The following is an 18,312-nucleotide window of genomic DNA, read 5'->3' on the forward strand; positions in this document are numbered from 1 at the left end:
AACATTGCCACATATCCGCTCGTTATGTCTGTAGACATAACTGACTTTTTGCCGAAGTACCGTTTAATGGGCCCACATGAATGACTGGTATTTTTTCATGACTACTAAGTTCATGTAGTCCCCTTTTTATATTGATATTTCTTGGAATAGTGTGCGCTGCCGAATTCCCCCTCCGGGATCCATAAAGTACCCATCTAATCTTATCTACTAGCCAATAGGGTGTGCTGAGATGCAATCCATTAGTTCCTATTGTGAATCCTTGTGATTACTCAAAAGATTTCAAAGGGTGAGATGGATCACATATCGATACTGATAACCTTGGTGGGGTCCGGAGGACAAGTTCAGAGGATTTGTTGACTCTCCCTGTTCCAGAAACTCGGGTTTATCCGAGGTAGGGACGACTAAAACGCTGTGAAAAGGGGAAACTTTTCCATTGCATAAATGGAGGGACAAACCAGGTGGTTTATAAGTAGGCCACGCACATTTACATTTACATCAAGTTAAAGCAAAGCGCTCTCTTCGTCCAACTGTTTTCCCCACTACAATCTTTTTTCCCAGGGGGGCATGATAGCGAAGTGAACAGTTCCAGGTTAGATCCCCAATGTCTGCAGATTAACCTTGAGCAAGTACCTCACCCTTACCTGTTCCTTAAAAGGGAACCTTCACACGTTCTCTTATACAAGAGGGTACTGACACATACAGTCCGGATCATTTACCTAATTTCTTTAAATCAGACCAATGGAGACTCACAATGGTCCAATTCTTCTGATTTATCAGCCGGAGCGGTGCTGAATTCCCTCTGCCCAGGTCAAAGGCATACATACTGTACGTCACATTAGCTCAAAGCATCTGCTTCATAACGACATGATGGTATTAATTAGCCAGGGTACGGGCTGTGGTTGACCTCTGCCGTGTGTGTGTGTGTCTGTGTGTGTGCCTCTCTCTGTCTGTGTGTGTCTCTGCGTGTGTGTGTCTCTGACTGTGTGTGTGTCTCTCTCTGTCTGTGTGTATGTGTGTGTGTCTCTCTGTGTGTGTGTGTGTGTCTCTCTGTGTGTGTGTGTGTCGTCTCTCAGAAGCCCAGCTCGGTGCGTATTGACCAGCTGGACCGGGAGCAGTTCAACCCGGACGTCATCACCTTCCCCATCATCGTCCACTTTGGCATCCGCCCGGCCCAGCTCAGCTACGCCGGAGACCCCCAGTAAGAGCGCACGGACACACACACACACACGCACGGACACACACACACACGCACGGACACACACACACGCACGGCCACACATGCAAGCGAACGCACTCGCACATCACACGCACCCACACAACACAGACGCATGCATCACACATGTGCGCCCCCATTGCACACACGCACGCATACACAAACACGCACGCATACACACGCATGCTTTTACACATGCGTTCATGCAAACGCATACACGCACACACACAGCTCATGGCACACCCACATGGTCATCACACACACACACACGCTCATTTCACACACACACGCGCTCAACACACACACACACGCTCAACACACACACACACGCGAGCAACACGCACACATATAGAGTTTATATATACGCACATTGAGAGGCTCAGAAACACAGCTAGGTCAATCATACACAGCCTGCACACGTTGCTGTCCTACTCTGGGATTTAAATACACTCCGAAATAAACCGGGGCGCACACACACACACCGCAACAACCAAATCACAAAAGCATGCCTGCCGGCACGCACAGAGACATAATATATCCATACATTGTGCGCGTGTGTGCGCGTGTGTGTGTGTGTGTGTGTGTGTGAAGTTCTAAGAGAAGTACAGACGTACATAAACTTCCACAGATGTCTCCCTGCAGACCGGAGGGAGTACAAAGAGAGGCCTGCACGTGCACAATATTGTCATGTAAATGTCGATGGGCCTCTGAGGACCGCTATCTCTCTCTCTCTTTCTCTCTAGTGCTCGTTCTCTCACGCTATGTTTCCATTTCCCTAAGCGCCCCCCCCCCCCCCCCCCTACATGGGTCCCGGCCCTCCCCCTCTCACCCCTGCCTCCCCTTTCCCCCCCCGCCTCCCCCCCCTTTCCCCCCGCCTCCCCCAGGGGCACAGCGAACGGCGGCCTCCCTGTGCTCTGTAGGCGAGGAGAGAGAGAGAGAGAGAGAGAGAGAGAGAGAGAGAGAGAGAGAGAGAGAGAGAGAGAGAGAGAGAGAGAGAGAGAGAGAGAGAGAGAGAGAGAGAGAGAGAGACTTGATTACGAGAGAGAGAGAGACTTGATTACGAGAGAGAGAGACATAGAGAGACTTGAATACGAGAGAGAGAGACTTGATTACGAGAGAGAGAGACTTGATTACGAGAGAGAGAGACATAGAGAGACTTGAATACGAGAGAGAGAGACATAGAGAGACTTGAATACGAGAGAGAGAGACTTGAATACGAGAGAGAGAGACACAGAGAGACTTGAATACGAGAGAGAGAGACACAGAGAGACTTGAATACGAGAGAGAGAGACAGAGAGACTTGAATACGAGAGAGAGAGACAGAGACACTTGAATACGAGAGAGAGAGACAGAGACACTTGAATACGAGAGAGAGAGAGACAGAGAGACTTGAATACGAGAGAGAGAGACAGAGAGACTTGAATACGAGAGAGAGAGACAGAGACACTTGAATACGAGAGAGAGAGAGAGACAGAGAGACTTGAATACGAGAGAGAGAGAGACAGAGAGACTTGAATACGAGAGAGAGAGAGAGAGAGACAGAGAGACTTGAATATGAGAGAGAGAGACAGAGACTTGAATACGAGAGAGAGAGACAGAGAGACTTGAATACGAGAGAGAGAGACATAGAGAGAGAGAGCCATGGACACGAGAGAGAGAGGGAGATGAAGGTATAAAGAAGACAATAAGTGAGCTATTTTAGGGGAGTAGAAAGATGGAGAGATATTAATGGTAACGGAGAGAGAGCAGCGTGAAGAAAGAAAGAGAGGGATATATAAATATATATATTTATACACAGGAAAATGCAGTGAAGGGAGGGGAGGGTGAAAGTGAGAGACGGGACATGAAGAGAGACGTTGAAAAAGATGGGGAGACAGAAGGATCAGAGGAAGAGAAGGAGGAGGAAGCAATGGAAAAACAAACATGCGGCGGTGTGACATTTTCACACGCGTTGTTCCGGGGCCCTCAGATCCTGCGGAGCCCCCTCGCCACGGGAACGTAGGTCCGCGCCCCATGCATAGCAATTGACACACACACACGCGTATCAAAATGCACAACACAATCACGCACACGCACGCAAACATCAAACACGCATGCACACGCGTTGGTGCGTGAGTATGCTTGTGCATTTTTTGGACATGCATGCACACGCATCCATGCTTAGATCAAACGCACATGCGTAAGTACACACACACACACACACACACACACACACACACATCAAACGCACATGCATCCGTACACACGCAAACACACACACACACACACACACGAACTGCTCCGGGAATACTGTACTGTGCCACTGCATAATTAACAAAGGCAGTACATTGGATTATCGGAGCTCAAGCTCCCAGGTGCACTGGAGAAGCAACAACAATGGCGAGCCGAGCGTCAATCAGAAGTCAATAACCAAAGCATCCCCCCCTCCTCCTCCTCCTCGTTCTGTTTCTCCTCTGTCCTCTAATGGCATGTACGCATTGGCCTCCCACACGCACACACCAACAGACCCTCACACAGACACGCACACAGACATACACAAAGATTACACGAATACCACGCTCTTGTAAATAACAAATCTACCACACGCATGTGCACATCTAGAAATACACACAGACGCAGAAGCAATTGGTGTGCACAAACAAAGACGCAGACAGACACACATCGACACACACACACACACACAGCTCCCTTTCTGCATCCTAGAGAAAAGGCAAGGAAAGTTTCTATTTTTTCATGTCTGCCATTTTCGTCCGGCCTGCTACATTTAAACCGTCTCAGTGTCCCCCCTTAAACACGCGCACAACACTCACACACTCTTGTAAGTGTCCCGCCCACACGTCTGACCTCATCGTAGTTCAGGATGATGACAAATGCACGGAGGAACGGGGACATCGTTATCCGGGCCAGAAGCTAACCGCCGCGCGTAGCTGCTTCAGCAGCAGCTGTCTCTATGGCCTAATGATGGATCTAGCATGTAGCGCCTAGCCGCGCCGGGACCTAGCCTTACAGCGGCGGCTCCAGCCACTGCCCTGCAGAGGGGGATCTGAGTCTGCTGCTGACGGTGGTCAGTGGAGGGGGAGTCGGAGGGAAGGCGGGGGGGAGGGAGGGGGAGAGGGGAGGGACGAAGGGAGAGGGAAACTGAAAGAGATGGGGTCGAAAGAGAGGGAGGACGAAGAGAGATGAAGGGAGAGGGGGGTAGAGTGCTGTATGCAGACCACTGAAGGAGTATCACTGCTACTGTAGAGTAAAGGGAGTCGTAATTATGACGGAGAGAGAGAGAGGGACTGATGAGCGATGCGAGGCGATGGAGAGAGGCAGACGGGATGCAGAGAGAGGGAGAGAATATGCTAATAGAGCACGGGCAGGGAGTTGCCAGTGTGAGCAGAGCGCAGCAGATCTATGAAAAGGTCATCAGAGCCTTGTGGGGACCAGCAAGGGCCTCTGCGCCTCTCTCTCTCTCTCTCGCTCTCGCTCTCGCTCTCTCGCTCTCTCTCTCTCTCTCTCTCTCTCTCTCTCTCTCTCTCTCTCTCTCTCTCTCTCCTCTCTCTCTCTCTCTCTCTCTCTCTCTCTCTCTCTCTCTCTCTCTCTCTCTCTTGCTGCTGCTGCTGCTGCTGCCGGTTCGCTGGTGGTGTGGCTGTGCTGATAATCAGCGTGTTAGACACACACACACCTACACACACACACTACCTCCCACATTCACCCTCAACCCGGCCGCTAATGAAGTCCCCACAATTAAAGCCCTAGAATCCTTCTGTTACACAACACGTCTCTCTCGCTCTCTCTCTCTCGCTGTCTCCCGGCCTGCCCCCCCCCTCTACCCCCTACCTCCTTCATTATTTACAACGATGAATCCCCTATTGCCGAAGCATTTGACAAAACATAACAAAACAACAAATAGTTACAGATACATTAATGATAATGTACAAATTAATAACATTGACGGCGAGAGCGTCGTCAGGAACGCTGAACGAGCTTGCTAGTCAAATTGAATCTCTTATGCTGTGACTATTATCAATGTATCTCGCAGCCTGGGCCACCCATCGGTTCCCAACCCCACTACACAGACATGGCAGTTTGTGTTTGTGAGCGCTGGAAGTTTAATGAATTGTGGGCGGATGGTATTTATTTCCACACGGCTCTTTTAGTCTACTAGGAGGTGAGCCTGGCTTGTCTGGGTTCCCAGGTGTGTCTCTGAGGGCCTTGCTCTGTAGCCAGGCTGTGTCCTCTGAGCCGGTACGTTGTCAGAGATTTCCTTTTTATTTTTTTATTTCCCACCGCCGTTTGGTCTCGATTTAGGGGCGTATAGAACAGTGGTTGTCAAACTTTTTCTTCTAGTTTACTCCCTCTAAGATATTTTTTCAGCTGTGTACCCCCTTAACAAATCATAAAAAAATAATATATATATATATATACAATTAATGTATGTGCTTTATATTTGGCAGTTTAAACATGAACCTTTAAACACAAATTATTGAGAAACCTGGGTCTGTACCTCATGCAACTGTTGGCTAATTTCTCCCCACAAAAGAAGCACAAGGCCAGGGGAGGGTCAGAGCATGTAGAGGTGAATCGCATAAAAATATATTCTTCCTGAAACCGATACCCTGGTACCCCCTGCAGTACTCCAGAGTACCCCTAGGGGTACGCATACCACAATTTAAGGACCAAAGGTATAGAATACTTATCCAACCTGAGATGTCGTGGCTGCTTACCAGTGTTAGACGTCGTTTTTCTTTCTGTACGGCGGTGACTTGGTCGGGCTCACCTGTCTGAGGGCTATCCTGAAGCACTGATGGGGCTGGGAGGGATCTCTTACCCTGTTCACCTCATGGCTCTACAAGGCTTATCATTGATCGGAGTGGGGGGGGGGGGGGGATGGGCTGGACTGGAGATGTTTGTAAGACGTGATGCCGCGTTTTTTAATGTGGATTATCACCGGATATCGGCCTAGTTCTGCCCTGCAGGCATTGTTGGTGTTGTGTTCCTGTGGGCTTGGCGGTATACTTTGAATGCCGTGTTTTGATTGGGTGCTTCTCCAAATAGAAACTCACTCGATCTATCTTTGTGTGTGTGTTTCTCTTCTTGTTTCTATGTTCGCTTTCCCAGAGGAGAGAGAGGGAGAGTGAGAGGGAGTGAGAGACGTGGAGGGAGAGAGAGGGAGTGAGAGACGGGGAGGGAGAGAGAGGGAGGGAGAGTGAGAGGGAGTGAGAGACGGGGGAGGGAGAGAGAGGGAGAGTGAGAGACGGGGAGGGAGAGACGGGGAGGGAGAGAGAGGGAGAGTGAGAGGGAGTGAGAGACGGGGGAGGGAGAGAGAGAGGGCGCCGAACGTACACCCGCTACATGTCCCCTTGCCGATAACTCCCAGGCTCTTTTCAAATGCAAATGACTTTGACTGCGGCAGTGTCCCCATCAGGACCTTCCCCACGCCCGGCTGCATGGCTTCCCCGGCAGCCTTCACCCGACTTCCTCGAGGGGCCAACGATAGAAGTGTATCTTTACAGACTAGCCGTCTCCCTTATCGAGCATCAGATACCAGGGCCACGGCTTAATGATGTTGTTTGATAACGCGAGGGCCCGCCAATTATCAAAAATGAATGTTGTTGTTTTAAAAATGGAAAGAGGGGCAGGAGGAAGAGAGACGGATGCTCTCGCAACGGTCTGACGCCTCTTCATATGTTGTTGCCACCGCAGGTACCAGAAGCTGTGGAAGAGCTATGTGAAACTGCGCCACCTGCTGGCCAACAGCCCCAAGGTCAAGCAGATCGACAAGCAGAAGCTGACGCAGAGAGAGGTGAGTCCGAGATGCCGGTGGTTTTACTTTGTTGCGCTTTATTTGGTTATGATATTTCTATTTATTTGAAGATCATTTCTTGATCTGAGCGGGACTCTCAGTCGAGCCTTCGGCCCGTCTCGCTGTCATGCTTTTCGGCGGGGCAACAAAAGGGGAGCCTTATGTGAGAATATCTTCAAAAGGTCAGTCTCTCGGAGACGTGATAGGGCGCGCCGGGAAACGGGGGGGAACTTTCCTCCACTGCGGAGAATCCGCCCGGCCCGCGGCTAGTTCCCGCCCGAACCTGGAACTTTCTACAGCGACGTTGATATCCGCGACGTTGACATCAATTCAAACGTTTCTTATCCGCCGAACGTGCTGACAGTCGGTGAATCTATTTGTCTGAAGTGAAAAAAGAAGAAGATGACTGCGTGAGGGGGAGGGGGGGACTTCGCTAAACAGAAGCGACAAAGGCAGGAGAACACGGCTTTCTTGTCGTGCGTCTGATGTTTTCCGCTGAAATGGCAGAAAGACGCGTTTCTGTGTGACTGCAGTTTCGGAGCAACATGGGCTGACCTGGATTTCTGTTTCTTTGCATGCTTTTCTATTTCTCCCCGGCATGTCCGTTTGTTTTGTTATTATGGGAACACGTGGAAAAGGCCGATGTGCGATAGTTTTGATGATCTGATGTTTCTGTTGCAGAATGGCATTCTGGGAGGTTACCTCGGCGGGTCTTGTCATTGTTCGCTGTTTCACATTATCTGCATACTTTTCCTGCTTTCTTTCCCTTTATTGAATATGTTTCTTGCCCTTTTGGGTGAGAAATAATTAGATTCCAGGGGAATTTTAATGAGGCCTGTGTCCACATATTTAAATACCGGCTGGGTTACCTCGCTATCCAGAATCGGAAATGATTATCTGCCATTCACCGATCGTATAAACTTTCTTATCCTTCTATAATCTTATACAAACACCGGAGCAACTGTCAGCTCTAAGAGAAACACCTTGAACACGGTGTGCGTCTTTTTTGCTCACTTGAGAAAAAAGAACGACTGTAATAATTGTTTGGTTATATTCAGTTATTATGCTTCTACAGAATACACAACATAGCCGGGGTGGTGGCAGGTAGTGGCGTGTGCTGGAGAGGAGAGAATGGTGCCGAGTTGCCTTTAGTGGGACCGGAGTTGCAGGTGACAGCTGGCATTGTTATATCCGCCGCCTGTGCAGATGAAGCTCAGCTCCCCCACATCTTCGTTCTTTCCTTTCCTGCCGGTGGCTGGCTCTCTCTCTCTCTCTCTCTCTCTCTCTCTCTCTCTCTCTCTCTCTCTCTCTCTCTCTCTCTCTCTCTCTCTCTCTCTCTCTCTCTCTGTCTCTCTGTCTGTCCGTGTGTACACCAGATAAATATAAACTCTCATAAACCTATATAAATATCGCAGCATTACACAGTCAAAACACAGAGAGGTAATGCCTGTAAAAAATAACAACCGACTTTTTCCGATATAGCCCCAGCGAGGGAGAGCGTGGCGAGGCAGAAATAGAATCCGAAATCCAGAGAAGTCTTTGTTGAATTTCCACTCTTCTTTCCTTCCCCGCGCCTTACCCAGAGTTCACTGCATGCGCCCCCCCGAGCCCCCCCCCACCCTGTCCTCTGTCCCGTGCCTCGCATGGATCCAGAGTCCTGTGGCGCCGCTCCCGCCTTGAAGTCGGTCTCCCCCCAACTCTTTCTTCTCCTCTCTCCCCCCCCCCCCCCCCCATCATAACACAACCACTTCTTTCTTTTTGTTTTTTTTGACATTTATTTTTTAAACATGCATGTTCTTCGGGTCTCGGGGCGCTACGGTGAAGACCGCGGTTCTCCTCCTGCGTCTCCTCCTCATGGCATGGGTCTAAGAGGAGAGGGAGAGGAGGAGAAGAAGAAGAAGGGGCTTGGGTATTCTGGGAGGGGGGCAATGGGAGAGAGGGGCGTTGTGTGTGCGATCAAACGGCATTATCATTCTCCACTTTCCTCCCCCCCAATCTTAACACAACCACTTCTTTCTTTATTTTTCTTAGTTATTTTTTTTAACATATATATTTTAAACATGTATGTTTTTTCGGCGCTCGAACGTGAAGAACGCGGCTCTCCTCATGTGTCTCCTCATGGCATGGGTCTAAGAGGAGAGGGGTGAGGGGGGTAGGGAGAAGAAGGGGCTTGGGTATTCTGGGAGGGGGGCAATGGGAGAGAGGGGCGTTGTGTGTGCGATCAAACGGCGATATCGTTATTTCGGGCCGGGGGAGTGTTTCTGAAATCAAAGCGGCGTCAGCGAGGGGGTCGGTTGAAGGTCGTCCCGGTGGTGGCAGCGTGGTCCGACCGCGGACGGCGCTGATCCACAGGCTAACGGCGGCCCGCAGAGCCAGTTTGTTTGACTTTTGTGTGGCAAGCAGGAGGTGGAAGCGCGCTTAGCCTTCCCCCCCCCCGCTTCGATCCAGTGCACGCCGTCTCCCAGGCCTCTGACTCTCCTTGAGATAAAAAAAAAATATATATATATTTTATTTTTACTTTTACAATTCCCCCTTCCTGCCTCCGATCCCTCTCAGAGAGGCTAGCGCTGAGAGCTCTGAGCTCAATTAGCCTGTTCCTCAGGTAGCCTGGACGGAGCTAACAGGCCTCGACATTCAAGGCGTCGACATGAACTGTGTCGCAATTAGGTGAACGAACACACACACTGACACATGTGTACAAGCACACGCACACATGCAGGCATACAAACACACGTACAGACACACACACACACACACACACGTGTACAGACACACACACGCACATACGTGTACAGACACACACGCATGCTCACATCCACACACACAGGACCCATCATAGCACACTATCAGCGTTGGGCCGGTCTGTTTTTACGGCCGTGCCGGTGAAGCGGTGCTCTTATTATTTAACGCCCATGGGAACAGGCTTGTTTGTGTTTGTGTGTGCACAGCTCAGTTGTTTGAGGTGCCTCTGTGATTTGAGGTGCGTCGGATGTGTTTGTTGGGATGTTTGATGTGTGTGTGTGTGTGCCTGTGTGTGTGTGATCCCAGCCCCCTCCCCGCACGCCTCCATGTTAATGGCCCACAGTTACCTCTCTCAATGTGTCGCGGGTTTTGCTGTGTTCCCTCTCTCTTTATCGAGCGTCTCTGGCCGGTTTCTTTATTTTTCCTCCCCTTGCACGCATCCGGCGGTGGGCAGAAGTTCAGCCTTATTAAGGCTGTTGACGGCTCCACTCAGGGCCTCCTAACAGGCTGTGTGATTCTCCCAGCGGCCGGACCAGCCAGCCCCCCAAGGAACTCTTGGGGAGATCCTGAGGTCTGCAGCCCCTAAGTGAGCGGGCCAGATGGCAAACCCTTCCTCCAGACCTCCCTGTGTGTGTGTGTGTGTGTGTGTGTGTGTGAGTGTGTGTGTGTGTGTCCAGATGGACCCTCCGGGGGTCCCTACAGTGTCGGCGGTGTTGCTACACTGATGCTTACACCACTTTTTAATACAACGTTTCGCTTCTATTTGATATTCGCTATTAATTGCTAAAGTTTCTTAGTTTGATGAGGGACTTAAAAGTAACAGATAATCCAGTGCTTGTTATTAATGAGAGCACTGCTACCTGGGCTGTGTAAAGCCGCGGTTAGCGTTGGCTGAAGGGACACAGCTCCCCTTCGTTATTGGTACCGGTGGTCGTACTTGTGCGTTTTTTTAACGGTTCTTTGCAGGCAATGAGCCTGCAAAGAACAGGTCGTTGGGGTGATTGGATAAACAGGGAATCCGTTGGGAATCCATTGAGCTTTTAAGTGTCCAGGCCGGACCTCTTTTACATCTGGTTGTCCCACCGGAAGAAGACGATGACGGACGCCACGCATACTGATGCGACATCTGGGAATGCGTTTGTGTTGTTTGTTTTCTTTGTAAATTCGTCATCTCTGGTTAGGATAACTAGATGTGTACGGGAGAAAACAAAACCATAACATTTATATACAACCGAATGCCTGGACTCGCCTTATGGTTAACCGGCCAGCACCCCATCACCCATTTTTAATGTTATGTATGTATGTATGTATGTATGTATGTATGTATGTATGTATGTATGTATGTATGTATGTATGTATGTATGTATGTATGTATGTATGTATGTATGTATGTATGTATGAATGTCAATTATTGCACCCATGTCAATCTTGATCAACCCTGGAAGGAGGGATCCCCCACTCTGTGTTCCCCATCTAGATTTCTTCCTTGCTGATTAAGGGAGTTTTTTTCTTGCCCTTTGGGGGGGCTAAGGGACAGGGGGGGGGGGGTCATAAATATACGGCCTGTTTAGCCCTTTGAGACTGTACCTGTGATTGAGGGCTATACAAATAGAATGAATTGAATATAAAAACAAGACGATCATCTTTGAATTAAAATAAAACGCCAGGGACGGGGGAAAGTTCAACACATCAAAAGTTAAACACTGCGAACCGCAGAAAGACTACAAAGCCAGTACATAAAGACGCAACAAAACCTAGAAAGATACATACAGTCAAACAACACTCAGACCGCCAGGGCATTGTGCACCAGTGTGAGAGAAGGGATCAAATCTAAACTATTCATCTTGTAAAAGCCGGCAGCCTTAATCACCTAGCTTTGCGGAAACAGTTTTCCCAGATCATTATGTCATCAGATTGAGCTCGGAGCTTCTCACTGTAGTGATAGGGGAGGGATCCGGAATCACTAGGGAGGAGCACTTTTGTGTTGTGGTGAACGTAACAACTTTGTTGCACGGGGATGCCTTGAGGCAGGAATCCTAAACCCTGAAATCCTCGGTTTCCAGTCCCTCTTGTGACACCTCCGTTGTGCTAGACTGGAGCACCTTGGGGGAAGACCCTTTAGAACTGGGGCAGGCCAATCGGATGGCACTTGAGCTCTTATTGGTCGGATTGGACTTCAATAGAGTCAAAGGGTGGAGAGGGCGATGCACCAATGGCTGGCTGCGACCTCGAATCCCAGAAGGAGGGATTGCAGAAGGGAGGGATGGGAACTGAACTGTAAAGGCAGGGCATCGGTTCAGACTGCTTAACCCTGGACTCAAGGTGAAAGAGAAGATGAATTAAACGAAGGAACAATGAGGAAAACGAAGAAGCCTTCTTCGTTCACTAGACGTGGCCATGGGTTCCTTGATTTGAAAGACCCTGCAAATGAATGGATGAATTGAAATGAATGCGTAATGAGAAGGAAAAAAAAAGGACTCCTTCGTTAAATAGACATGGCATTAGGTTCATTAATTCAGGAGAACTGTGAATGAGAGGTAATGCACGGTTGGCGGTCTGTATGGATGAAATTATGTAAAGTGGCCCTCCTCGCGAGAGACCAGGTGTAGTAGTTTAATCGACTACTGTGCTAGAACTTTTCTATTGGGTCAAAGGCCAGACGTGTGTGCGCTTGTGTGTGTGTGTGTGTGTGTGTGTGAGTGTGTGTGTGTGTGTGTGTGTGCATACGTCAGCGTGCACGTATGTGTGGGGGTTTGTGTGTGTGTGTCCACGCATTCGCATCGGGGGGGGGGGGTATTTGTGTGTGCCACGCGCGCATGTGCCCATGTCTTTGATGCAGAGTTCAAAGTCAGACGCCATTACTTATTCATGCCTTTGTTGTTTTTTATTTCCACTGCGAGTGGAAAGATTCCCGCCGTTCCATTTTTGAGATGGATCGCAGGCTAACTCGGCCATGACAGTTGATAGCCGCGCTGCGGTGTGCGACAAGCACGCCGGTGCCCCACACACACACACACACACACACACACACACACACACACAGACACGTACACACAATCACACCGGCACCCACAGATGCCCACACACACGTAAGCAGGCCTAGGAAGCACAATCTGTCAATGCATTCTTCATAATCATGGTAACTGGTGGAACATTCTTGTCAGGGACTTCTGACTTTGTGTGTGTGTGTGTGTGTGCGTCCTTTCTGTATTGTGGAAAGCCAGGTCGTGTGTGTGCGCTCAGCAACATATTTTGTGTCTTTATGTTTGGGTGTCTATGCCTGTCTGTTCGTGTGTGTGTTTGCGCGTCAATGCAAGTCTGTTAGTTTGTGTGTGTCATCATGTGTTAGTGTGTCTATACATGTGTGTGTGTGTGTGTGTGTGTGTGTGCATTAACTCAGCCACTGTCAGAGCCGTCCCCACCTCCGGTGTTGGGAGGCGTGGGGTCTAATGCGCGGCCGTCGCCCTGCCGCACGCTCCCTGGGATTGAAGTCTACGGCGGAGGCTGTGAATCAGACTGACCTCCCCCCCCCCCCCCCACCTCTCCCTGCTACGAGGACCCCTACCTCCCTACCCCCATAACCACGGACCAGGGGCCGTCGGAAACGGAGAGGGAAGGGAGAGACGCAGAGAGAGAGAGAGCGAGAGCGTGTGGTAGGATGGACGGAGGGGAGGCGGACAGGAGGACGGACCAGTGGGCGCGTGGAGAGTAGGAGAGCGAGGGTTTAAAGGTCCCGTGACATGCCACCAGGTGTGAGTGCGTTTAGCCGTTTAGGCAATCTGAAAAATTCTCATGACATCACAAGTGGGCGTGTCCACCTAGATGTGCGCTGGATAGGTCAGCCTGGACTGTAGCAAGCGTTGCTCAGCAACGCTTGCTACAGTCCACCGGGTAGGCTGATCTATACGTCACACATCTAGGTGGACACGCCCACTTGTGATGTCATAAGGGGCAGATTTTCAAAAACGGCTAATCGCACTCACACCTGGTGGCATGTCACGGGACCTTTTGAGGACGCAAAACTGGGGGGGCGGCGGACTGTAATGTAAACACTGACAGGTAGACGGTGGAGGACAGACCCACAAAGGGGGAGAGAGGCGGGGGAGAAACGTGGTAAGAAGGGGGAGGGAAAGGGTAAGGAGGACAACCGCTGCACACTTATTACCCCGCAGTGTCCCATGATGCATCGCGGTTTCACGGACAACTGAGTCGTCCCGTAGAGATGCTCGACGGCAGCTGCGTAAATACTCTTTATGCAAATGCGCTGTCAGAGGGTGACATCGCACACCGCCGAGTCTGCTTATTTACACGTCCAATAAACATTAAGCCGATTGTTGTCAGAATTCCCCCTTTGCCTTTTCCTTATACCGTGTTCTACACAGTGTTCATTAAGCCGGGAACGAGGTGACACGTGAGCCAAATCGAACACGGCCTAAGTGTGTGTGTTTGTGTGTGTGTGTGTGCGTGTGTGTGTGTGCGTGTACAGGAAGCGCTCCAGAAGATCCGCCAGAAGAACACAATGCGGAGGGAGGTGACAGTGGAGCTGAGCAGCCAGGGCTTCTGGAAGACCGGCGTGCGCTCCGACGTCTGCCAGGTAACGCACACGCACGGGTACACACTCGCTCACACGCCACTTCCGCATCAGACGCGCACACACGCGCACGGATACACACTCGCGCAGACACTACTTCATCAGACACAAACACGCACTCAGATACACACTCGCGCACACACTACTTCATCAGACACAAACACACACACAGACACACACACATACACTTCATCAAACGCATGCACACACACACACACACACACACACACACTTCATCAAACGCACACACAGACACTTCCTCATCACAAACTCCCTCATCACACAAACGCGAGCGAGCACAGAAACAAACACACACACGCGCGCGCGCACGCACACACGCACGCACGCACGCGCGCACGCACTCACACACACAGGCACACACACACACTTCCACATCACACGTGCACACGCCCCACATGGAACGCTAACAGTCAGACGTCTCCTGCTTTTGATCTTTTCCGCTGCTTGCATCACTCTGTGGTGTGTGTCTGTATGCGCACATGCCCGTGCGTGCGCCGGTGTGTGTGTGTGTGTGTGCGCCACTGTCTGTGAGGGCGAACATATCCCCGCCGCTGCCGTTTCCCCGGCAACCTTATTAAGCAACTGGCAGGTTGTTCCTCCGCCGCCGCCGCCGCCGCCATGCCCGGGTGCCACCAGCAGGAAGCCGGTCCCGCCGCTCGCAGCGCGCCGCAAGGTGCTCGGAGCGGCAAGCTGGACTCCGTCCTTTGATGGGGGGCTGGGGGGGGCTTTTGTTGCGTCACCGACACACACACACACACACACACACACACACACACACACACACACACACACACACACACACACACACACACACACACACACACACACACACACACACACACACACACACACACACACACACACACACACACACTCAATCGCGCGCAGCGCGCGAACGAACGCACAAGCAGGGCTTAATCACGGCGTCTATGCGATGTTAATTAGTTTTTCCAGTCTTGGATTGAAAGATGCTTTTGTAGTTTGCGACCGCCGACGAGAATGTTTCCCCCTGCGTTGCACGGGGAGGGGGGCCGCTGGGAGGGTTGCAGGGTTCTCATGACAACCCCCCGTCGCGCCGGTATGTAGTCGCACGTGATGCTGACCCCCGCTTATCTAAAGGGTATTCCGCGTTTGCAGGATAAAGCTGAGCTGCTGTGCGTGTGTGTGTGTGTGTGTGTGTGTGTGTGTGTTAGGCCCGTGCCGTGTAAAGGTATATCACGAAGGTATTCAGGAAAAGGATTCAATATCATTTAATCGAGGCTCCCCTTGCCATCACATTTTTAAAGTGGTAAATAATTAAATGGTCCAAAATTAAGTCTTCAGCGTTTCATAGTTTATTAGGACTGAAATTGGTTCGTTCTCTAGTGATTCGTGATCGCGTTTGATAAGTTACGATACATCAAAAACAAAAGGGGCATTTATGGCAGGACAGCGCTGCTGTGATTATGTATTAGTTATAGACAAATCACACTTCAATAGCAGTTTATATAGTTTGAAAGTACATTGTTTACGTTGGAAAAATATCGGATTTTCAACTGAAATTCTGTGCCGAATTACATACATCGGACGCAGGATGGATCCTGTGTGAATACATGCAGCTGAGACGTCAGGCAGTAGCATTCCCATTTAAGAGCCGTTGTTTGGTCGATATTTCCGCACAGTAGGCTAATTTCAAAGTACCCTGCGCTAAACAATAGACTAACCAAACGGTAATTAATCCGGATACTGCTCTCGTTTCAAAATGTCCCCAATGGATTTCACATTATAATCGCTGTTTAGAAGTGGATTCCGTGAGCTCTACAGCAGTGAAGTCAGGTAGCAATCTTTGCAGCCAGTGGAGACCTACTTTGGGCGGAACACATAGACTGTATGACGAATCCTGATAATTGCTTAGCCAATTATCCCTGGAAAAAAAAATGCGATTGTCCGATATATGCGATTACCCGAAGTGGATAATTACTTGCCTTGCATTCCATCTTTGTTCCAAGATTTTCTTTGTTTTTACGGGGTCGAGATTTGCCACTTTGGGACGTTTCCATTCTTCTGATAATAATTCTGAAGTTTACAATTTTTTGTCCATGTACAAGACCCAGTGTTTACAATTTATTCGCAAAGTTGAGAGAAACATAACCTCAAAATATATAGATGTACGCCAACTATGCAGTAGACCAAACTGCTGCCAAGAACTACGCCTACATATAAATGTAATATTAGACCATCTTAACGAAATGATCAATAGTCTTTTGTTATGCGTCCTCCATAACATCGTTTTCTGACCTGTAGAAGTTAGCTGCGTTGATCCCTTGGTGGCTAAAGTAGCCTCGTAAGACGCTGAGAGCATCCAGAATAACTTTTGCTGGTGTTTAAATCGTGTTTCCAAACTCTGGCTCTGGAAATTAAATGCATGCACCCTTGTGTTCAGACAGAGCGACCCTCCATGATAATTGTTGAATAACAATAACAAAGAAGTTATTGTTCACGAAATGTGTTTATTCACGGCATGACGCCGCCGACTCAGTCGCGATGCACTTCATGAATTCAAACAATATCTTTTGATGTTTCAGAATTAATTCCTGCCGGAAAAAGTCGTCAGGAACAATGGCCCTTGATGAAGGGACTTGTTTTAAAGACGGTAAACTATGGAACTATGGAGTAACCATGGAAGGGTCTTTTAAGTTGAATTGTTAGAAGACATTTATCGAGTCCATCCACTGTGAGGTGCACTCCTGGTGGCCATGAGTTGGTTCTTGAAGTGAGAAGTACTGAAGTGTGCTATAAAGCGATCGATGCTAATGGTTTTGGGATGAAGGCAAGCAAGAAGTATTTGTGTAATACCAATGTTTTTTGGGTAACGTTATAGAAGGAAGAAATCTGGACTTTTAAAGGCTATATATATATCAAATTGATGTGGTCATCCAACATGCAAGTAAACGATTTAATCTGTAATGCAGGTTAAACTGACTTTCAAAATGTGTATATTGTTGGAAACTATTGAGGCCTTTATCAAATCAAGTACACAAGCACTTGTTGACATTTGGACTGAATCTATTGACAAAGGGCCCTTATTTCCCATCTTTTCACTGCTCTAAATACTTAATCCCAGCAAGACTCATTTAAGCGGGGAAACCGCATATTAGACACCCAGCATCGTAGGCGAGACAATGTCACACATATTACAATGACTTCCCTCCCCAGCAGCTCAGCTTGCTGTTTATTTTCATCTTTACACAAATACCGTCATATCATTCGCCGGTGAAATGTCACCAAACTACGAAAAACAAAGACGCCGCCCAAGCCTAGTGTGTGTGTGTGTGTGTTCAGTACCGCAGAACAGATAACCACTAACTAGCAGTCAACACTGACGGTTCGAGGTGCAGAGCGGCCCAATTAAACGGGACGTGAAACCCAACCTGAGACAACCAGGGACAATGATAACCAGTGATATGAATGATGGCTCATAATAATTTGCATAAACCGCCATGCTGTACAGGCTGGTCCCATCCTTCTTAAAGTGGTTGCTGCGGGTGTGATTACCCCGGACCCTTCCTCTCACACCTTCCTCTTTGTGTTGTCAAGGAACACTCCCAGGTCGTGACTAGTGAACGCCTCTTTCCACACAGCACACTTTTTAAACAGATCGCCACAACCTTCCCCCCGCCGGAACCTCCGACTGCGTCCTTTATTCCGACTAAAAGTTAATTGGCGTCTGCGCTCCGACGTCCCTTACCTCACATTCCCAGGGTCCGCCCCGGCCAAATCCGTCTCCTCCGCCACCGTGCCGGCATGGAGGGGAGCCTGCAGCCCGCACTGTAGAGCTCGGTAAAAAAAATCAATTGATTCGATTTTGGATCGATTTCATTTAAATTTTGCAATATCGATTCATAGGGCATGGGATTGATTTTTTTTTTCAGTGATGGAATGTTGTATTTCAAGTTAACTTTCACTTGCGATTCC

At 49.4% G+C, this 18,312-nt stretch overlaps 1 protein-coding gene across 1 annotated transcript in view; it reads left to right on the top strand.

Annotated features, from left to right (window-relative positions):
- The window catches only part of drosha (drosha ribonuclease III), a 117,712-nt gene that overhangs the window by 20,222 nt on the left and 79,178 nt on the right, over window positions 1-18,312 (top strand). The window contains 3 exon segments of the mRNA XM_079755040.1: window positions 1,074-1,198; window positions 6,905-7,004; window positions 14,233-14,340. Of these exon segments, the coding sequence (XP_079611166.1) occupies window positions 1,074-1,198; window positions 6,905-7,004; window positions 14,233-14,340 (333 nt within the window).

The sequence above is a fragment of the Pollachius pollachius genome, assembly GCF_949987615.1.
Source record: "Pollachius pollachius genome assembly, chromosome: 17".
Lineage (NCBI taxonomy): Eukaryota > Metazoa > Chordata > Actinopteri > Gadiformes > Gadidae > Pollachius > Pollachius pollachius.